Source organism: Heptranchias perlo, chromosome 10, assembly GCF_035084215.1.
Source record: "Heptranchias perlo isolate sHepPer1 chromosome 10, sHepPer1.hap1, whole genome shotgun sequence".
NCBI classification, from domain to species: domain Eukaryota; kingdom Metazoa; phylum Chordata; class Chondrichthyes; order Hexanchiformes; family Hexanchidae; genus Heptranchias; species Heptranchias perlo.
In genome coordinates this window covers 60515119-60539163 of record NC_090334.1, presented here as the reverse complement: position 1 = coordinate 60539163, position 24045 = coordinate 60515119, and the positions used below count along the sequence as shown (strand labels likewise).

The window sequence follows — 24045 nt, the reverse complement described above, 5'->3', positions numbered from 1 at the left end:
CCCCATTTACACTGTGGGGCATATTGCACACTTGGCATATCTGCAGTTGTTTTGAAAGTTACGCTCAGGGTTTCAGATCTGGCTGTTGGAGAAGGTCTTTCCAGCCCAGTGATGCAAAAACCTGCATTGCTGGACTATATAGGCTGAGCACTCAGCTTGCAGCTGCTAGAAAACATGGCAGCATGTAGACAGGATCAAGGCAGAAGTGCCACATTATTTACCTTACAGCATGACCACTGAAGCATCAGTCACCCCAGATCCTCCAAACTGAGGAAACTTTGGAGAGGATGAAGAAAGAGCAAGGTACAGACAAATGTACTGGGGATTCAGGGGCTACTTTTGGACTCCAGAGGCTTTGGACTGTCATAAACCAATCATTCATTCTGTTTTGGGTTGCCAACCCTCCAGGATTGTCCTGGAGTCTCCAGGAATTAAAGATTAATCTCCTGGTCACTGCTGCAAGCAACCGGGAGAAATATCATAGGGACATCAAAAAAAAAGTGTGTTTTTTTTCATTTTCTTTGAACACATTCATTTATTAGTTATAAAAATATTGGAGATGGGAAAAAAGGCTGTTTGACTGAGCGGGATGGGTGGAGGCGGAATCTCGTGTAATGAAATCTCTAGGAATACGTCCAACCAGAGCTGCTAACCCTAATTTTGTTTGATACAAAATTTAGCAGCAATCTAAGTAATGAGACAAGTGTATTAAAATGGATATTTAAAAACACGGGTGCTTGTTCAGAAATGAGGACAGATTGGAATGTCAGGCATTGTTGGCAATGTTGTAACAGAAAGGGGTATAACAGAGGATTACCGCTGTTATGCCAGGGCCCTTTTTAATGCTGATGATTTCACGTTCCCTACAGATTATAACCTGACCATCAGCTCAACTGACTGCACTAAATAATGCAAAGTACACACACAGACACTGCTCCTGGCTAACAGCCAGGGAAACTTGATCTCACCAATCAACAAATAATGGCAGTGCCTTAATGCTGGCAAACAGCCCAACAGACTGGGGAAAAAACAAAAGGGCACAGTTCTTCCTTATTTACACAGGGAGACTAACTGATACAGAATGAACAGCACACTGAAAAATTATACTAAGAGGTGCAGCCAGTTCCAATAACATGTGCAGCCAACGGGAAAGAATACAGCCTGTCTAATCTGCTTACACTCTTCGTTGTGTGTCCTTTCCCTTTACAAAAGATGCAGTTTCCCATAACCCTGCAATGGAAATGATTTAAATGTAACTGTCACTGGGTGGTTATTCATCATTCAGGACAATGCAGGGAGCTGAATCATCAACGGGAACTATTGTTCAGTTAGGGTACATTATCCAATTATTGCCATATAAGCACTAACTAGATTTAAAACAAAATGGAAATCGTTTGACACGATTAAAATTGAACTTTAGTTTGAAAGACAAACCAAGGTGCTTCAATGTGACCAGTACTCTTGACTATAATTGAATCGGACATTAGTTTCAGATCAGTTTTAGTCTGCTTCACTGCACAAGCAATTCACTTGGCCTTTTCGTTAATGTAATCCTTCACAACGCTCTATATTTCTGCGGTGATACATTAATGAGCCATCCAAAACAGTTAATAGCTAACTTGGTGCAGTGCACAGAAAGATACATTACATGCATTCGAGCAGTTTAAGACATCTTTCACCAAAAATGACTGCTCAAGTTTCTGGCTACACGCATCTCACTTTCTCCTAATAATCACGGTATCATCACTAATTTTTCCATCACCTCTCCTAGAGTAAGCCTAGACAATGGTGGTAATGACAAGTTGTATTTATATAAGAAAGAACTTGCATTTATATAGCACCTTTCACGACCACTGGATGTTGCAAAGCACTTTAGAGGTGTAGTCACAGTGGTAATTTGCGCACATCAAGGTTGGCTGCCAAATGCCTAGTGAAACTGACAGCCACTAGCAGCGCAATCGAATTTTGCAAAGGGGGCCTCAAATAGGAGCTAGGCCCCTAATTTATACTTGAAATGGGCCAAATGCCTGTTCAAGGCCTGTACCCTGGATGCCTACGGAGGAGTCTTTACCAATATAGTGTGCAGCTCATTTCCGGCATGGAATGAGTGCAACAAAGCCGCCATATTGGACCATGGGTGCCTGTTTTACACCTGTAAAATTGGCGCAGCGCAATCCAATTTCTAGGCCAATGTATCTGGGAGTATTAACAAGTTTTAAACTTTGAGGTGGGTGACAAATAATTTGCAAATATATGGACAAATATTTATTCTTATGATGCATATTTTGTCAGGGATTTGAGTTTACAAGTTGACTGCGAAGTCTGCCAAAGTATGAGGAGCCTATAGTCACTAAACAGCTTACTCCCATTTTCCAACCTATTTTCAAGGAAGTGCTTGTACAGAAATGACTCAGTGACTGGAATACTGACGCCTGATGAATACTGTCCAAATTTGCTTTTCCTGATTGAACCTTTTAATTTTCTGTAAAGAGCTGTTAAAGGCAAGTCAAAAAAATATAATTTCCATTTCTGACTTCACTTTAGGTGCTCTATACATAAAACGGGACTGAGACAGACAGAAAAGCTGGGCAGCCATTAGAGTTTAGGTACAAGGTTACTTTGAGTTTTGCCTATATTTCAGTAAGTAATCAGATTCATTTATGAGCCTCCAGAATCTGATGGCATTTTGAAGCAGCCATTTGCATTTGAATGGAGAGCAAAAAGACCCCCACCTAACCTGTGACCTTATGGACCCATAGTGCAAAATAAAGGTTCTTGAAAGTATTTTGTTTTATTCCAGATGGGGATGAACAAAATCTAAAACTATAATATCTATTTCATATTTTTCCAAATCCTTCTCTCCATAAAAAACCTGATTATTACAAAAACTATTCTATTGCCAAGGTAATGTATGATAATGTACTGATGACATAATTTAGACAAGCCCCAATGGGGAGGACAATGCAATATTAATGATGTATGGATCATTACAGCCATATGCTCTCTGATACATACTTCAAGTAAGAAGGAATTATTTTTCACCCTGTTCCACCTTCCCAAAAAAAATTTAAAGTTGTCTTCCATCACTCAATTTAAACAAAAAATCCTAAATTCTTATTCAAGGCTGCATAGGCCATCCCAATATACCTCAACTGAGATGTGGGAGATTTGGCGAGAAAACATTTCCAAAGCTGTAGTGTAGATTTAGTGGCACAATGTCTTATATATCAAATTATGTACGTGGGGTACGTGGTTCACTGAAAACTCATTGTAAGTACCTGCAGTACCAGATAGTCCTGTAGAAGGTGCTGTGATAGGTATAGTCACTGTGTGACACACAATAGTTACTATTTTATGGTTCATTACCCTGAGATTACACAATTTGGCCAGCAGCTTCAAATTACTATCACTCAAAATGTTCTCTGAAAATTTTTCAACTGCCATTTTGTCAGTAACTGAAATTTTGAAATATCAAAAACAAGGGTTTCAATGAAATAAAAAATTCAGAAAGTTACATATTTTACAATCACATTATTAAATTTGTCCTTTGAATTTTCTTTGTGTCTTTTAATGTGCATATTATTCTGCCCATTCATTGCTGCTATTTTGGGGGATCGCATTACTGAATTCCATCCACTTTTCCAAGAAAATGGAAAATCAGTTGCTTTTCCTGTAATCAGGATCACTGGTTTATAGTGACTGAATAAATCAAATTCTGTTTTTATTACAACAGATTCTTTTGGGGATGGCGTTTGGTGATTCGATTCATTTTTCCTTAAAAACCAAAAGCTGGCGGCAAGCTTGCTCTCTCTCCCTCTGTTCATCTCAATCGCTCTCTTTCAGCATGTTTTGAAAAAGATAATAAAATGCTCTTAGTTTTCTCAAGCAGGTCAAGTAAAAAAAATATATTTTTACATGACCACATTGCAGCATTTGCGTATTGCCTTCATCTCTGTTCTTTCCCCAAGCGTCAGCAGCTCTTCGGCTGTCATTCTGAAAATCCCCTTGGGACCGATGCAAGAATTAAAAATAGAGTGCACTACAGCACAGAGGCTCGAGACGGTTTTATTTTTACACAAACCACACATACACACAGTACACAGCCACACACACATATATATTGTATTGAGAATTAGCACACAACAAGCAGGGTGCACATTTTAGTTTAGAACATACATTCAGACACAAAATTGAGTTTTTATGTGCAAGCACAAGAGGTTTTTTTTTATTCGTTCACGGGATGTGGGCGTCGCTGGTGAGGCCAGCATTTATTGCCCATCCCTAATTGCCCTCGAGAAGGTGGTGGTGAGCCGCCTTCTTGAACCGCTGCAGTCCGTGTGGTGACGGATCTCCCACAGTGCTGTTAGGAAGGGAGTTCCAGGATTTTGACCCAGCGACAATGAAGGAACGGCGATATATTTCCAAGTCGGGATGGTGTGTGACTTGGAGGGGAACGTGCAGGTGGTGTTGTTCCCATGCGCCTGCTGCCCTTGTCCTTCGAGGTGGTAGAGGTCACGGGTTTGGGAGGTGCTGTCGAAGAAGCCTTGGCGAGTTGCTGCAGTGCATCCTGTGGATGGTGCACACTGCAGCCACTGTGCGCCGGTGGTGAAGGGAGTGAATGTTTAGGGTGGTGGATGGGGTGCCAATCAAGCGGGCTGCTTTATCTTGGATGGTGTCGAGCTTCTTGAGTGTTGTTGGAGCTGCACTCATCCAGGCAAGTGGAGAGTATTCCATCACACTCCTGACTTGTGCCTTGTAGATGGTGGAAAGGCTTTGGGGAGTCAGGAGATGAGTCACTCGCCGCAGAATACCCAGCCTCTGACCTGCTCTCGTAGCCACAGTATTTATATGGCTGGTCCAGTTAAGTTTCTGGTCAATGGTGACCCCCAGGATGTCGATGGTGGGGGATTCGGCGATGGTAATGCTGTTGAATGTCAAGGGGAGGTGGTTAGACTCTCTCTTGTTGGAGATGGTCATTGTCTGGCACTTATCTGGCGCGAATGTTACTTGCCACTTATGAGCCCAGTCCGAAGCAGTCCGAGCCCGCATGCAACAAGACCTGGATGTTGTCCAGGTCTTGTTGCATGCGGGCTCGGACTGCTTCATTATCTGAGGGGTTGCGAATGGAACTGAACACTGTGCAATCATCAGCGAACATCCCCATTTCTGACCTTATGATGGAGGGAAGGTCATTGATGAAGCAGCTGAAGATGGTTGGGCCAAGGACACTGCCCTGAGGAACTCCTGCAGCAATGCCCTGGGGCTGAGATGATTGGCCTCCAACAACCACTACCATCTTCCTTTGTGCCAGGTATGACTCCAGCCACTGGAGAGCTTTCCCCCTGATTCCCATTGACTTCAATTTTACTAGGGCTCCTTGATGCCACACTCGGTCAAATGCTGCCTTGATGTCAAGGGCAGTCACTCTCACCTCTGGAATTCAGCTCTTTTGTCCATGTTTGGACCAAGGCTGTAATGAGGTCTGGAGCCGAGTGGTCCTGGCGGAACCCAAACTGAGCATCGGTGAGCAGGTTATTGGTGAGTAAGTGCCGCATGATAGCACTGTCGACGACACCTTCCATCACTTTGCTGATGATTGAGAGTAGACTGATGGGGTGGTAATTGGCCGGATTGGATTTGTCCTGCTTTTTGTGGACAGGACATACCTGGGCAATTTTCCACATTGTCGGGTAGATGCCAGTGTTGTAGCTGTACTGGAACAGCTTGGCTGGAGGCGCAGCTAGTTCTGGAGCACAAGTCTTCAGCACTACAGCTGGGATGTTGTCGGGGCCCATAGCCTTTGCTGTATCCAGTGCACTCAGCCGTTTCTTGATATCACGTGGAGTGAATCGAATTGGCCGAAGACTGGCTTCCGCGATGGTGGGGATATCGGGAGGAGGCTGAGATGGATCATCCACTCGGTACTTTATCATACTTTATTGGCATACTTTATATCATGGTCTAGTCCACACACATGCTCAGTGTATATTGCAATCTAGCCTATGGACGTGTAGGGCATGTGTTGGGGTTTACTGCGCACGCGCACGCACACACAAACACACACGGTGTACACCGCGGTCTATTGTGCACACACGCGCATTGTATATTGCTATCTAGTACATCTGCATTAGATAATATTCCTCTCAACAGCTTTTAATAAAGATTACTTTATTACTTTTAATGAGTTTTATTACTCCCTTGGGAGTATTTTTTCATTGTTCTTTCCTTTCTAATTTAGCCAGTTTCAGATTTCTTACTGTTTTGCAATAAGTCATGTAGTAACAGAACCTAGGCTCGCACAGAAAACTAATTAGCAGTAAAATATGTGAGTAACTAAACACACTAATAACCTCTTATTTCCAAATACACATTGACATTGCACATTTCAATAATTAGTACCAGTCTTTTTATAATGTTGGTTGTGGTTTCTTCACAAACAATTTAGCAGCATTAGCCTGCTGTGCGAGGAGGACTGATCCTGTAATTAAACTAACAAGCACCAGTGTATGTTAGCAGGAAGGGGCAGAACCAACTTTGAACCCACCCTCCACCCACTCCAGAATCTCTCCCAATTGATCCTCTCCAAAAAAATATGAACTTCTCTTTTTCTCCCTGTCATAGTATGACATATGCAAATCATACTCCTTTACTCGTGGTAAGTGCCAGTGTGTCTTAAAACCCTTTGTAAACCCCTCAAATAAAATGTCCTTCTCAATCAAGTAATGATGCAAAAGATTTAGGTTTCCTCAGAAAGATGACCTCGAGGTACCTTTCTCTGTGTGGCAGTGGTGGGTATTGTAAATTTTCCGTACCACAGTCAACATTTCTCTGGCCACAGGTGGACCTGGAAGCAGCTTCAACCGACGTCATGGAAACTCTGCTGCCCGAAAATTAAAATCACAATTTTTATCCGACTGCATATATCCAATTTAGTTCATGGTTTTTTTGCTCTGCCACTGGTGGTCTGGACGTTACCCCACAATGTCAGTGGAGCTGATACTACAGCAAGAACCAACCACCCTATCACTTCCACCTGGTGATTCCATAAAAAATACACTCGTTATTATTTTAATTTAGTCGCAGGTGGGCTGAATACTCAGGTCAATTGAAAATTCCAAAACTGAGATTGATAGATTTTTGTGAGGCAAGGGTATTAAGGGATATGGAAGGGTATCAAGCGGATGAATGAAGTTAAGATACAGGTCAGCAATGATCTAATTGAATGGCAGAACAATCTCAAGGGGCTATTTGTAAAGTGCTACAGTGCAGACCTTGACCAATGTTACTTCTCATCCGTCAATTTTTCTTCTGATCCTCTGGTAGGCAATAATGTGTGTATGAGTGCGTGTATGAGAGACACACACACACAGACAATGAATGCGAGTGTGAATGATTTGAGAATACATCTACATTTCTCTGTTATTTGAATAATGCCCATTATACATTGGGAACCACTTCTATTGACTCCCATTGTTGTCAAATCACCAATCATCATTTTTGGGGGGGAAGTGTATATGCACAAGATTTGAATTGCTGCTCTAAAGTTACAAGAGTTGCACATGTTCAGTTGCTTGAAAAGCCACTTTTTGTCATTCTGGCTGGGACTTTTTCCAATATCAGGGGATGATCAGTTTGCACACTGTCAAAATCAAGATGATGCCATTGTCATCCATGGTATTTTGTTACTCAGGGAAACTACCACCCGAAGAGAGCTTCAGTAGCTTTCATGGTATCATCAATTGCTTTTATATTGGCTTTAAGTTAATTCAGATTCTAGAGACCAGTATCAATACAATTAAATCTGGCTCTCTTATCCAGGCAACAGACTCGTAGGCCTGTGAAAAACTGGGGACTATAAGTCGGTCACTGGGATAAGGGAGCTGGATTTAGCAGTGTAAACACTGGACATCAGCTCCCTAACACTGATCCCAGAATCCGAATTAAAACAAGAACAATATAAAACCACTAAAAAGTTGCAGGGTTGCCTCTGAGGGTGCTGTTGTTGCAGAGAGCACTAAAAGGCAAAAACATATGATAAACTCAGAGATACATCAACCGATCAAGGATCAGATTTTGCATGACCCAGGACAATACTGTAGCAACTGTATAATAAATTACTCTTCATTAAAGTGTAGTTTTAAAAATATAAATTTCATGGCCTACTGCATTTTTTCCAGACACTCCTATTTGTTTAATACAATACTCTGACTCAAACCACTGAATTAACTGAGTAATGTTACCAGATGCCATCTGTTGTTGGACTGTAGGTACTGCATAAGCAATAGCATGGCAAATAGATCAAGCAGGACACATGGGAAAGAATTGTAGGACTTCTCAAGCTACCAGGGTTTAGTTTTCTTTCTCTCATTCCCCCAAAACTCCCCCTCACCCACAATTCATTTTACAGGTATGAACACTGCAGTAGCACTTCTTGGTGGTGCTGCTGCAAAGCAGTGAGGGGAGAGATCCCCCTCCCCAGCGAACCCAACTAAAACTGCCTAGCTTTGCTTGCTCCCCCTCAAAACTCAGGGCAAGTAGAGGTGTGAAGTCAGCAAGCAATCAAGTCTCCAAGCTTTTGTGGCTACTTACCTCCCTTAATCAACAACTTCCATTTACATTACAGCTTTAACGTAGAAAAAGTTCAAGGAATTTGACAGAGGAGCAATAATGATAGGGGATTCTACAGTTAGGGGAGCAGATAGATAGGCGTTTCTGCAGCCACAGACGTGATTCCAGGATAGTATACTGCTTCCCTGGTGCCAGGGTCAAGGATGTCACTGAGCGGCTGCAGAACATTTGGGGGGTGGGGGGCGCGGGGGAGAGGGTGAACAGCCAGTCCATATCAGTACCAACGACATAGGTAGAAAGAGGGATGAGGTCCTGCAGGCAGATTTTAAGGAGTTAGGAAAGAGATTAAGAAGCAGGACCTCAAAGGTAGTAATCTCTGGATTACTCCCGGTGCCAAGCGCTGATGAGTATAGAAATAGGAAGATTATAGGAAGTATAGAAATAGGAAGAAGAAACAAGGGGCACAAAGGATCGGGGGAGAAAGATAGCACTACAGCAAGTAATAGTACAGTATTAGGTGGGATCAGACTAAGAGAGAATACAAGAAAGTCTAAGACTGGTTTGCATTGCATGTGTGTAAACGCACGAAGCGTGGTAAACAAGGTTGGTGAGCTGCAGTCGCAAAGAGCCACAGGGGAATATGGTGTTGTGGCGATAACGGAGACCTGACTCAAAAAAGGACAGGATTGGGTACTAAATATTCCTGGATACAAGGTGTTCAGGAAAGATAGGGAAGGAAAGAAAGGAGGGGGGTGGCAGTATTGATTAAGGAGATTAATGCAGTACTGGAGAGAGAGGATGTCCTGGTGGGGTCAAGGACAGAATCTATTTGGTTAGAGTTAAGAAATAAAAAAAGAGGTGCCATTACACTACTGGGTTTATTCTATAGGCCACCAACTCGTGGGAAGGATATAGAGGAGCAAATTTACAAGGGAAATTACAGAGAGGTGCAAAAGCTACAGTGATAACTGAGGACTTCAACTATTCTAATATAGACTGGGATAACAATAATAATAAGGGGCACAGAGGGGGAGGAATATTTGAAATGTGTTCAGGATAACTTTCCTAACCAGTATGTTTCCGGCCCAATGAGGAAGGAGGCATTGCTGGACTTGGTTCTAGGGAATGAGGTGGGCCAAATGGAGCATGTGTCAGCGGGGGAGCATTTAGGAAGCAGCGATCATAGTGTCATGAGGTTTAGAATAGCTATGGAAAAGGACATTGACTCTCTAAAGTAAAAATACTCAATTGGAGGAGGGCCAATTTCAATGGGATGAGAACAGATCTGGCCCTGGTAAATTGGCATCGAAGATTGGCAGTCAAAACTGTAATTGAACAGTAGGCGGCCTTTAAGGAGGAGATGGTTCCGGTACAGTCTAGGCACATTCCCACGAGGCAGAAAGGTAGGACAACTAAAGCCAGAGCTCCCTGGATGACGAAAAATATAGTAAGTAAGATGAAATGGAAAAAAGGGGCGTATGACAGATGTCAAGTTGATAACACAAGTGAGAACCAGGCAGAATATAGAAAGTTCAGAAGGGAAGTGAAAAAGGAAATAAGAGGGGCAAAGAGAGAGTATGAGAATAGACTGGCGGCCAACATAAAAGGGAATCCAAAAATCTTCTACAGGCATGTAAACAGTAAATGGGTAGTAAGAGGAGGGGTGGAGCTGATCAGGGACCATAAAGGAGATCTACTCATGGAGGCAGAGGGGATGGCTGAGGTACTAAATGAGTACTTTACATCTGTCTTTACCAAGGAAGAAGATGCTGCCACAGTCTCAGTGAAGGAAGATATAGTTGAGGTACTGGATGGGCTAAAAATTGATAAAGAAGAGGTTCTTGAAAGGCTAGCTGTGCTTAAAGTAGATAAGTCACCCGGTCCGGATGGGATGCATCCTCGGTTGCTGAGAGAAGTAAGGGTGGAAATTGCGGAGGTACTGGCCATAATCTTCCAAACATCTGTAGATACAGGGGTGGTGCCAGAGGACTGGAGAATTGCAAATGTTACACCCTGTTCAAAAAAGGGTGTAAGGATAAACCCAACAAATATAGGCCGGACAGTTTAACCTCAGTGAGGGGGGGGGGGGAACTTTTAGAAACGATGATCAAAGACAGAATTAACATTCACTTGGACAAGTGTGGATTGATTAGGGAAAGCAAGCACGGATTTGTTAAAGGCAAATTATGTTTAACTAACCTGATAGAGTTTTTTGCTGAGGTAACAGAGAGGATAGATGAGGGCAATGAAGTCGATGTGGTGTATATGGACTTTCAAAAGGCATTTGATACAGTGCCGCACGGTAGGCTTATCATCAAGACTGTGGCCCATAGAATAAAGGAGGCAGTAGCAACATGAATACAGAATTGGCTAAGGGACAGGAAACAGAGAGTAGTGGTGAACATTTGTTTTTTGGACTGGAGGGAGGTGTACAGTGGTGTTCCTCAGGGATCGGTGCTTTTCTTGATATATATTAATGACTTGGACATGGGTGTACAGGGCACAATTTCAAAACTTGCAGATGACACAAAACTTGGAATGGTAGTAAACAGTGAGGAGGATAGTGATATACTTTAAGAGGATATAGACAGGCTGGTGGCATGGGTGGACACGTGGCAGATGAAATTTAACGCAGAAAAATGCGAAGTGATACATTTCAGTAGGAAGAACGAGGGGAGGCAATATAAACTAGAGGGCACAATTCTAAAAGGGGTACAGGAACAGAGAGATCTGGGGGTTTATGTTCACAAATTGTTGAAGGTTGCAGGGCAGGTTGAGAAAGCGGTTAAAAAAGCATACGGGATCCTGGGCTTTATAAATAGAGGCATAGAGTACAAAAGTAAGGAAGTCATAATGAACCTTTATAAAACACTGGTTCGGCCACAACTGGAACATTGTGTCCAGTTCTGGGCACGGCACTTTAGGAAAGATGTGAAGGCCTTAGGGAGGGTGCAGAAGAGATTTACTAGAATGATTCCAGGGACTTTGTTAGGAAGTTGGCTGAGTGAAAGGACACAGAGAGTAGGGACAATGGATAGGTACTCACACTGGCAGGATGTGACTAGTGGAGTCCCGCAGGGATCTGTCTTGGGACCTCAATTATTCACAATATTTATTAACGACTTAGATGAAGGCATAGAAAGTCTCATATCTAAGTTTGCCGATGACACAAAGATTGGTGGCATTGTAAGCAGTGGAGATGAAAACATAAAATTACAAAGCGATATTGATAGATTAGGCGAATGGGCAAAACTGTGGCAAATGGAATTCAATGTAGGCAAATGTGAGGTCATCCACTTTGGATCAAAAAAGGATAGAACAGGGTACTTTCTAAATGGTAAAAAGTTAAAAACAGTGGATGTCCAAAAGGGACCTAGGGGTACAGGTACATAGATCATTGAAATGTCAAAAGCAGGTGCAGAAAATAATCAATATGGCTAATGGAATGCTGGCCTTTATATCTAGAGGACAAGAGTACAAGGGGGCAGAAGATATGCTGCAGCTATACAAAACCCTGGTTAGACCGCACCTGGAGTACTGTGAGCAGTTCTGGGCACCGCACCTTCTGAAGGACATATTGGCCTTGGAGGGAGTGCAGCGTAGGTTTACTAGAATGATACCCGGACTTCAAGGGTTAAGTTACGAGGAGAGATTACACAAATTGGGGTTGTATTCTCTGGAGTTCAGAAGGTTATGGGGTGATCTGATCGAAGTTTATAAGATATTAGGGGAACAGATAGGGTGGATAGAGAGAAACTATTTCCACTGGTTGGGGATTCTAGGAGTAGGGGGCACAATCTAAAAATTAGAGCCAGACCTTTCAGGAGCGAGATTAAAAAACATTTCTACACACAAAGGGTGGTAGAAGTTTGGAACTCTCTTCCGCAAATGGCAATTGATACTAGCTCAATTGCTAAATTTAAATCTGAGATAGATAGCTTTTTGGCAACCAAAGGTATTAAGGGATATGAGCCAAAGGCAGGTATATGGAGTTAGATCACAGATCAGCCATGATCTTATCAAATGGCGGAGCAGGCACGAGTGGCTGAATGACCTACTCCTGTTCCTATGTTCCTATGAGGGACTTTAGTTACGTGGATAGACTGGAGAACCTTGGAACAGAGACAGTTGTGAGGAGATTTGATAGAGGTATTCAAAATCATGAAGTTTCTAGGCAGAGTAGATACATAGAAACTGTTCCTATTGGCGGAAGGGTCAAGAACCAGAGGACATAGATTTAAGGTGATTGGCAAAACAACCAAAGGGGACATGAGGAAAACCTTTTTTACACAGCGAGTGGTTAGGATCTGGAATGCAATGCCTGAGGGGGTGGTGGAGTCAGATTCAATCATGGCCTTCAAAAGGGAACTGGATAAGTACTTGAAAGAAAAAAAATTGCAGGAGTATGGGGAAAAGGCGGGGGAGTGAGACCAGCTAGATTGCTCTTGCATAGAGCCATCGCGGACTCGATGGGCCGAATGGCCTCCTTCCGTGCTGTAACCTTTCTGTGATTCTAGGAGAGAAATGCACACCAAACCTTTGAGGCAGAGTTGATAGGTGCCCAAAAGCATGGTCAAAGAGGTGGATTTTGAGAAGACTATTAAAGTCGATGAGTGAGGCAGAGATGTTTAGAGAGTTTATGAGTGTATAGTCGAGATGGCTAAAGGCTCTTGTTATCAACGGTGGTGTATGGAAAGGGGTTGCACAGAAGACCAGAGTTAGATGATCAGAGGGCACAGAAGGGTACCTAAGGTCAGAGGAAGTTACAGAGATCGGGTGCAGCAAGGATGTGGAGGGATTTGAAGGCGATGGAGCGGGAGCTAGTGTAACTCAGCAAGGATGTGGAGGGATTTGAAGGCGATGGAGCGGGAGCTAGTGTAACTCAGCAAGGATGTGGAGGGATTTGAAGGCGATGGAGCGGGAGCTAGTGTAACTCAGCAAGGATGTGGAGGGATTTGAAGGCGATGGAGCGGGAGCTAGTGTAACTCAGCAAGGATGTGGAGGGATTTGAAGGCGATGGAGCGGGAGCTAGTGTAACTCAGCAAGGATGAGACTGATGGGTGATCAGGACTTATTGTAGGAGACAATATAGGTGGCGGGATTTTGAACAAGTTCGAGTTTGCGGGGTGAAGGTCAGGAGTCTGATAAGGAGAATCCTGGCTGGAGAGTTTAGAACTAGGAGTCACAGATTCAAGATAAGGGGTTGGCTATTTAGGACCAAGATGAGGACAAACTTCTTCATTTGGAATTCTCTACCCCAGAGGGCTGTGGATACTCCATCATTGAGTATATTCAAGACTGAGATCGATAAATTTTTCGACACTAAGGGAATCAAAGGATATGGGATAGAGTGGGAAAGCGAACTTGAGGTAGAAGATCAGCCATGATCTTACTGAATGGCAGAGCAGGCTAGAGGGGGTGTATGGCCTACTCCTGCTCCTATTTCTTATGTTCTTATGACATTGGAGAAGCTGAGTGTAGCGGTGGCGAAAGCATGAATGAGGGTTTCGGAAGTGGTGGGGTGAGGTGGGGCAGAGGCAGTCAATGTTGTGAGGGTGGAAGGTCTTGGTGACTGTGTTAAACAATACACTAGGGTTGTGCACAGCCTTGTTTCACCACGAAAGAGCAATGGGGGAGGAAACGGAGATGGTGACAAGGGAGCAGAGCTTCTGATGCAGGGTGAAAAACTAAGGCTTCAGTTCCCAGTATTTTTAATTGGAAGAAATTCTGGCTCATCCATGACTTCATGTTGGACAGGCAGGAAGATATAGAACAATTTCAATGTAGATCTTGTTGTGGGTTGGAAGCTGGAGCATTGGGTCACATGATGTTGTGAAGTAAGCGCTGGTACAAAGCTACACCACCATCTCCTTTTCTTGTGAGTAAATTGCATAATGATTCTCTAGTTATTTGTATTATACTTGTCTTCATTCCTATGCCTAACCTATTACTATACCATACATGCAGGACTAAAGTGTGCACACTCTCAATTATCTGCAGGTTCCCAGGGGAGTCCCATTTTATTATGATGGATAAGAAAGGTTCCACTGGGATATAATGACATTGTTGTGCAGTGCGTGTTGTCGTGGTCACTGGAGACACTCTTTGTAACACTGGGTCAGGACCTGATTTAATTGATAAATACACTGCTTACCGCAGTTTGGAAGCAACAGAAGATCTGTGTGAGGTACGGGTGGTTTCTGGCCAGTGACAAGATCCGCTTTTCAGTCATTGTGCACTCCACATCGTCATCTTGGAGAATCATGTCTTTCTTCAATATTTTCACAGCATATACGTCTTCAGTGCCTTTTAAGTCAGCCAGCATCACCTGGGGTCAGACAGGAAGTAATGAGGGTGACACTTTTGGCTTGATACAGAACAAAGGCACAGGTGGATACTTTTCCTCTAAATAGCTAAGTCAATGGAGATGTGTCTGCTCTGATTTGGCACTGCCTTTTTAAAATTTTATATTTAAAAGATCAGTTCTTTTTTTTTAAGAAACACTGTCTTTACTCCTCCTCTTGAAGGTGGTGACGAATGGTGTGTTTAATTACACACAAAACTGTACAGCCTTAATCGAAAGGATGATCAAAGCTGAACCCGACCCTGCAGTCAATCTTATCCCGCACTTCCCGCAGGATCCTCACTATAGTTCCCCTCCCCAGCCCATGAATATAGAGGCCCATTACAGCACCACCACTTCCATAGCTGCTGAAATCAGACAGCTCAATACAGACTAGGGTTTAAACCTCGGACTATCCTGGTCTGAATGGCTGAGTACCACATAAATCAGCAACAGTACCCAAACATCGGGCAAGCTCATCTCCGGTCTTTTTAAAAGGACCACATGACAGCATGCTGAATAACCTGGGCTTTTTTTTTGTGTTCACAAATACACCATGACAAACAGCTTCCCTGACTCCTCCCCCACTTCAAACACAAAAACGTTTACCATCACTTTTTCATGTAGATGTTCTTGGTTCAGGGCAAAGGAACTTCACTTTCTTTTATAGTCTACTGACCGGGTCATCTGATGACCATTCAAGAGGTGTGAGATAGCGAATGGTTTGAGGGGTTTGATATTACCTCCTCCAATGGGAGAGGCACTCTGCCTCCCTCAGGAACCCCAGCTAAGATCAGACTGCAACCTGTGAATCACGGGCAGGCAACTAATTTCTGCCACTCTGCTGTACTGCATCAGCGCTCCATCACATTATATCATCTGTTTGTCATTTGGCTACATTTTTGGAACTCCTTTGTGTACCTCAGCCAAACCCAGTTGATGCAAATTGCTAATATAAGGAGCAGACAGCTAAAAATAGAGCAATCCCAGTTTAGATGTGGAATTTAAGGACAGCTCCAGGCAACTGCCTGCTGGGGAATACTTCTTTAATTTGCATAGTGTGACATGGTGCTGTTAGAGTATGGGCATGAAGGAGTACTGTGTTCAGTTCTGGGCACCGTACCTTAGGAAGGATATATTGGCCTTGGAGGAAGCGCAGTGTAGATTTACTAGAATGATACCTGGACCCCAAGGGTTAAATTACGAGGAGAAATTACACAAACTAGGGCTGTATTCCCTGGAACTTAGAAGATTAAGGGGTGATTTGATCGAAGTTTTCAAGATATTAATGGGAACTGATAGGGGAGATAGAGACCGTTTCCGCTGGATGGGGAGTCTAGGACTAGGGGACATAGCCTAAAAATTAGAGCCAGGACTTTAAAGATTGAAGTTAGGAAACACTTCTACACTCAAAGGGTGGTAGAAGTTTGGAACTCTCTTCTGCAAACGGCAGTTGATGCTAGCTCAATTGTTAATTTTAAATCTGGGATTGATAGATTTTTGTTAACCAAAGGTATTAAGGGATATGGGGCTAAGGCAGGTATATGGAGTTAGGTCACAGATCAGCCATGATCTCATTGAATGGCGGAACAGGCTCGAGGGGCTAAATGGCCTATTTCTGTTCCTATGAATGTGGCTGCTGCACACATCTCAAAGGCATTACCAATCACACTTTTACATGTGTGCAAATGGTTTTTACATCATGATGTAATGCAGTGACATCAGCAAGATGATTCCTACATTTGAATTCCTGGTGCAGACACCGGCTCCATCGCCATGGAGATAACTGTCAGGAGGCAGCCTGGTGTAGGCCTATACCTTTAAAACAACATGTGTAAACTGACAGCTCAGAAAGAAATTCTAAAAGCTGTAGCTGTTAAAATAAAATCTTCATTTTAGACTTTGCATTTTTTTTAAGAATTGAAAGATAAACAGCTTCCCCCCTCAACCCCCGCCCTTCCAAACTGACTTTTCCCAAGAGTTTTTACATGTCAGTTCTCAATGAGGATTCTGCCATTGGTGACAGAGTAAAGTGTTTGGCCTTTGTCATTCTCAGCTTTAAAAGTTATTACTTTGTTTAAGGAGGAAAATGTTAAACGACCCAGAGGTCAGGTTCATTCACGATGTACATACTGCTCTCGCGCTGTTGTGGGGGATATAACTGAATTTCCTCATACATAATGTATCCGGCCATAAATAATGCAGAATCAGCAGCAGGCCTGCAGTCATCCTGTTGCCATATGCAGAGCAAACCAGACAGAAAGCAGCATGTGAGGCGGTTTGCTGTGTTCTATTGTGTTGCACTGCGGTATGAGGTAATACTAGATACCACATCTTAGAGTCTCTCTGGTTTTTCAAGGCGCAGTGCACATTACCTTTCCAAAACTGCCTTTTCCTAGGACACTGATGAAGGTGAAATCGTCAATGCCTAGTTTGCGTTGCACTTGCTGGCTGTCATTGTCACTGCTGTCTGCTGTCTCACACAGAGCCTGGTTTTCTTTGTGGTTTTTATGACTTTGCCTCTTTTTCAAGGAAAAGAATATACCAAAGGTTACTGTAACACACAAGGAACTGGATAACTAACACCAGCTAATAAATACCCCTCCATTTGCATAACAGAAAGAGTAAAACAATATGCTTTGTTAAAGGAATAACAGAGATAGACTCAAGAGGTACATGGATTTTAGCAAGGCTTTTGACAAGATCCCACATGGCAGACTGGTCAAAAAAGTAGAAGCCCATGGGATCCAAGGGAAAGTGGCAAGTTGGATCCAAAATTGGCTCAGTGGCAGGAAGCAAAGGGTAATGGTTGATGGGTGTTTTTGCAACTGGAAGGCTGTTTCCAGTGGGGTCCCCCAAGGCTCAGTACTAGGTCCCTTGCTTTTTGTGGTATATATTAATGATTTGGACTTGAATGTGGGGGGCTTGATCAAGAAGTTTGAACATGATACAAAAATTTGCCGTGTGGTTGATAGTGAGGAGGAAAGCTGTAGACTGCAGGAAGATATCAATGGACTGGTCAGGCGGGTAGAAAAGTGGCAAATGGAATTCAATCCAGAGAAGTGTGAGGTAATGCGTTTGGGGAGGGCAAATAAGGCAAGGGAGTACACAATAAATGGAAGGATACTGAGAGGTGTAGAGGAACAAAGTGACCTTGGAGCGCATGTCCACAGATCCCTGAAGATAGCAACACAGATAGATAAGGTGGTTGAAAAGGCAAACAGGATACTTTCCTTTATTAGCTGTGGCACAGAATATAAGAGCAGGGAGGTTATGCTAGAACTGTATAAAACATTGGTTAGGCTACAGCTTCAGTACTGTGTACAGTTCCGGTCACCACATTAGAGGAAAGATATGATTGCACTGGAGAGGATACAGAGGAGATTTACAAGGATTTTAGCTATGAGAAAAGATTGGATTGGCTGGGGTTGTTTTCTTTGGAACAAAGGAAGCTGAGGGGAGATTTAATTGAGGTATATAAAATTATGACGGGACTAGATAGAGTGGATAGGGAGGACCTATTTCCCTTAGCTGAGTGGCCAATAACCAGGGGGCAATGATATAAAGTAATTGGTAGAAGGATTAGAGGGGAGCTGAGGAGAATTTTTTTCACCCAGAGGGTGGTGGGGGTCTGGAACTCACTGCCTGAAAGGGTGGTAGAGCTAGAAACCCCCAATTCATTTAAAAAGTACTTGGATGTGAACTTGAAGTGCCGTAACCTACAGGGCTACGGACCGAGTGCTGGAAAGTGGGATTAAGCTAGATAGCTATTTTTCGGCCAGCACAGACACGATGGGCCGAGCGGCCTCCTTCTGTGCCGTAACTTTCTATGATTCTAAGAGTATTGAGTCTGACAGACACTACTATCTATTTCATAGAATCATAGAATTATACAACACAGAAAGAGGCCATTCGGCCCATCGTGCCTGTGCCAGCCCTCAAAGAGCTACCAATCAGTCCCACTCCCCCGCTCTTTCCCCATAGCCTTGCAATTTTTTTCCTTTTTAATGCTGAATATTGTACTTTATGCGACTGAGTTAGAGTCAGAGCTCAATTCTTGCAATGTGATATCGACACTAGTAATGTTTCTACTGACAGAAAGTACATTTGAAAACAATCCTTGTAATAATGGAATTTTGGTGTTCCCATTGGGTCATAATGCACAAGCCTCTTTTAAAGGGGAATGTGGAAGGGGAACATTTATAAAATATAGGGGTACATTTTACAATTTCATATTCTTGGTGCAGAGCTTCACGCAAGTGGAGAGCAAATTGGGAATAATGGGTGGAAAATCATACGGCCCACAAAAAGGGCATACTGACCTCCTTGCCTGAATTCCCGACATGCATTCCCATCACCTGAAGCTCTGTGCCAGGACCCCTAAATCCCCTCTGCAGTGGTGAGAGAACTCTGAGGCACTAACACCCAGTGCCACAAATAATAACCTGAATTGCTTCTTGTTCTGAGCATTCTCACTGCTGCCAGGGGTTTCATCCACATACGATCACGTACAAAATCTGGATCAACCACTGCAACTCAGTGTAGTTTTCTTTCCTCTCATATTTTGATTTTGATTCCTTGCTGGTCATTCTCTGGTACCCTGCCTAAGTCGCCTTTATTCATGTGTGGGCCTCAACAGTAAGTCTGGAACAACACAGCTGAGCCCAATCCTGTCCTCACCAGCCACCAGCGATTTCGGGACAGCGACCTAGAGCAGAAGCCCGGGCCAATGTTCCCCTCTCTAATTCAGGAAGTCTGATGCCAACTGTAAGGGCCTGACTGGTGCCCCAGTAGAGACCAGTCACCTCAGCACAAAACAGGGATCGAACCTGGGACGTTCTAGTCCAGACAGTCACTGGATAAACTTGCTGAGCCACCCATGAAGTCCAAAAGACTCAGTGTATATGGGACAGTTGTGCTTTGTTTCCTGACCCACGGGAATTTATACATAAAGGAGAGCACCGCCCGCCAGACGCACATATTAGAAATTTGTGCTGTCCATGACTTTTAGGCCATTCTAATTAAAATGGTTGGAGAATCATGCCCTGAGTTTCCAACACACGTTGTTGACAGGTAAGGCTCCCCACTGAAAACGTGGAGTTGGATTAAAAAAAGATTTATATAGCGCACTTCCCGATCCCGGGACATCCCAAAGCAAGTTACAGCCATTAAATACTTTTGGAAGTGTAGTCACTGTTGTAATGTAGGATTTGCAGCTGCCAATTTGCAAACAGCAAGGTCCCAGAAACAGAAATATGATAATGAACAGGTAATGCTCTTTTTAAGTGATATTATTTGAGGGATAAATATTGGCCAGGGTACCGGGGGTAACTCCCCTGCTTTTCTTCAAAATAATGCCATGGGATCTTTTACATCCACATGAAAGGGCAGATTTAATTGAGGTGTATAAAATTATGACGAGATTAGATAGAGTGGATAGGGAGGACCTATTTCCCTTAGCAGAGGGGTCAGTGACCAGACTTGGTTTAACGTCTCATCTGAAAGACTCCCTCGGTACTGGGGTATCAGCCTAGATTTTGTGCTCAAGTCTCTGGAGTGGGGCTTGAACCCACAACCTTCTGACTCTGAGGCGAGAGGGCTATCAACTGAGCCGCAGCTCTCCCTCTAGAGCATCCGCATAAAGACTGCCCGCACGGATTCATGTACAGTGTCTGTATTCAGCCCCAACATTCAGTACGAGACAGGACTACACCACTGCCAGTGTTCTTCATCATTCATTACAGGTGCAAACTTCCAACAATCTAAAGTTAGAGTTACGGCAGAAGCAGATCAGCAGCATCCTTACCGTCTGCCTCCTTTTTAAAGTAGATATGCCTCCTGCACTGAGTCCCATCTCTGCCAGCTTCCTGGCTAGTTCCACAGAGTTCACTCCGCAGCTCGGGGCAACGTTGTTCTCGCATCGAATGTGAATGTTCATTTTGCAAACTGTCAAAAGGAGAAAATGATTCTGAATCAGCATTTCACGGAGAACAAATCTCAGTCAGTAACGTCAACAACTGAAGACTGTCAAAGGAAAAGAACTTCCCTGTGGAATTCGACATGTCCAGCATACTCTGTAACACCTTCACTTAGACCAGCTCTTAATAGGTATACAGGAAATAACACAAGCTTTCCCAGTCACTCTGACTCCCTTCAAATAATCATCAGCAGGCAATTGACTCCCTTGATAAAGGAGCCTGTGTGACTTCAGGATTCTTATACTGACAGGGCATCTATTAAACTGTTCTAATTAAAAGGGATCACACTGTGCTCATTGTCTTTACTGGTGAGGCCACACGACAGGCTTTCCGTTTCATTACCACAATTCTACGATTATGCCCTGGTTGGAATTTATTCCATTGCTGCGTTTTACAGGAGGGCTCAAACTTTGAATTGTACAATGGTGGTAAAATGGATTCCTACACTGCATGTTAGGCTTAAGGACGGGCACGCTCGATTTACTCCTCATCATAATCTCTTGTAGTCATTCCGGTTACAATATGAGCTGGAAATGGAAGGCAGAAAATTAGTAAGTGAGTTTGGAAGGCAGAGGAAACAAAGGTTAGAAACTAGACAACAAAGGAGTTTGGCAGTGCATAATGGTATATACCTCAATGCAAGGAGTATAGTGAATAAGGCAGATGAGCTGAGGGCACAGATAGACACGTGGAAGTTTGATATCTTAGCTAGAACAGGGGCAGCAATGGCAGCTCAACATTCCTGGTTACAGGGTTTTCAGACGAGATAGAGAGGGGATAAAAAAGGAGGGGAAGGCAATATTGGTTAAGGAGGGATGATATGTTAAAAGGATCATCAAATGAGGCCACATGGGTTGAGCTAAAGAACAAAAAAGGGGCAGTCACAGTGGTGGGAGTGGACAATAAACCCCCAAACAGTCAGAGGGAGACAGAAGAACAAATATGTAGGCAAATTTCTGAGAAATGCAAAAACAATAGGGCAGTAATAGTAGGGGATTTCATCTACCCCAATATCAACTGGGATACAAACAGTGCAAAAGAGGGTGCAGAATCCTTCAATTGCATTCAGGTGAACTTTTTTAGCCAGTACGTAGCAAGCCCAACAAGAGAGGGGGAAGTTCTGGATTTAGTTTTAGGGAATGAAGCTGGGCTGGTGGAAGGAGTATTAGTGGGGAAGCATTTTAGTGGTGCTGATCATAACTATGGAAAAGGACAAAGACAGAACAGGAGTAAAATTTCTAAATTGGGGAAAGGCCAATTTTACTCAGCTGAGAAGTGATTTAGCAAAAATGGACTGGAAACAGCTACTTGAAGGTAATTCAATGTCAGAGCAGTGGGAGGCATTCAAGGGGGAGATTCAAGGGGCTCAGGGTAAACATGTTCCCACAAAGAAAAAGAGTGGGACTGCCAAATCTAGAGCCCCCTGGATGACAAGGTACATACAGGGTAAGATAAGGCAAAAAAGGGAAGCTTACGTCAGATACTGAGAACTCAATACTGCAGAAAGCCTAGAGGAGTATAGAAAGTACAGGGGTAATATTGAAAAGGAAATTAGGAAAGCAAAGAGAGGGCATGAAAAAATACTGGCAAGTAAAATTAAGGAAAACCCAAAAATGTTTTATAAATACATAAAGAGCAAGAGGATAACTAAGGAAAGAGTAGGGCCTATTAGAGACCAAAAAGGTAACCTATGTGTGGAGGCGGAAGATTTGGGTATGGTTCTTAATGAATACTTTGCGTCTGTCTTCACAAAAGAGGGGGTGAAGCAGAGATTGTAGTTGAGGAGGAGGAGCAGTGTGAAATATTGGATGGGATAAACATAGTGAGAGAGGAAGTATTAAAGGGTCTAGCATCTTTGAAAGTAGATAAATCACCAGGCCTGGATGAAAGGCATCCCATACTGTTAAGAGAAGCAAGGGAGGAAATACCAGAGGCTCTGACCATCATTTTTGAATCCTCCCTGGCTACAGGCGTGGTGCTGGAGGACTGGAGGACTGCTAACGTTGAACCGTTGTTTAAAAAGGGAGAAACAGATAGACCGAGTAATTACAGGCCAGTCAGTCTAACCTGGGCAAATTATTGGAATCGATTCTGAGGGACAGCATAAATTGTCATTTAGAAAGACACGGGTTAATCAAGGACAGTCAGCGTGGATTTGTTAAGGGAAGGTTGTGTCTGACGAACTTGATCGAATTTTTTGAGGAGGTAGCAATGAGGGTCGATGAGGGCAACACATTTGATGTAGTGCACATGGATTTTAGCAAGGCTTTTGACAAGGTCCCACATGGCAGACTAGTCAACAAAGTAAAAGTCCATGGGATTCAAGGGAAAGTGGCTAGTTGGATCCAAAATTGGCTCAGTGGCAGGAAGCAAAGGGTTGATGGGTGTTTTTGCAACTGGAAGGCTGTTTCCAGACAGGTTCCGCAAGGCTCAGTACTAGGTCCCTTGCTTTTTGTGGTATATATTAATGATTTGGACTTGAATGTGGGGGGCTTGATCAAGAAGTTTGAAGATGATACAAAAATTGGCTGTGTGGTTGATAGTGAGGAGGAAAGCTGTAGACTGCAGGAAGATATCAATGGACTGGTCAGGTGGGCAGAAAAGTGACAAATCGAATTCAATCCAAAGAAGTGTGAGGTAATGCATTTGGGAAGGGCAAAGCAAGGGAGTACACAATAAATGGGAGGATACTGAGAGGTGTAGAGGAACAAACGGACCTTGGAGTGCATGTCCACAGATCCCTGAAGGTAAGCAAGACAGATGGCTAAAAAGGCATACGGGATACTCTCTATTAGCTGAGGCACAGAATATAAGAGCTTAGAGGTTATGCTAGAACTGTAAAAAACATTGGTTAGAGGCAGAAAACCTGAACTCATTTAAAAAGTACTTGGATGTGCACTTGAAGTGCCATAACCTACAGGGCTACGGACCAAGTGCTGGAAAGTAGGATTAAGCTGGATAGCTCTTTTTCGGCCAGCACGGACACATTTAGGCCAAATGGCCTCCTTCTGTGTCATAACTTTCTATGATTCTATAATTCCAATGACAGTAGGTTGGTCAAGAGAATTGCATTTCTGATAAGAAACAAGCCTTTCTATTGGTTCTGTGGGTTGTAACTTTACTCAAAAAAGCTAAAGAAAGTCAAATTATCACAAG

The 24045-nt window shown here is 43.3% G+C and overlaps 1 protein-coding gene across 1 annotated transcript in view; it reads right to left on the bottom strand.

Moving 5' to 3' along the window:
- Window positions 1-24045, bottom strand: part of prkcha (protein kinase C, eta, a) — a 186822-nt gene that overhangs the window by 55316 nt on the left and 107461 nt on the right. The window contains exons 8-10 of the mRNA XM_067991909.1: window positions 20718-20857; window positions 17287-17433; window positions 14723-14896 (exon numbers count right to left, since the gene is read on the bottom strand). Coding sequence (XP_067848010.1) covers window positions 14723-14896; window positions 17287-17433; window positions 20718-20857 — 461 coding nt within the window. The remainder of the gene's footprint in view (window positions 1-14722; window positions 14897-17286; window positions 17434-20717; window positions 20858-24045) is intronic.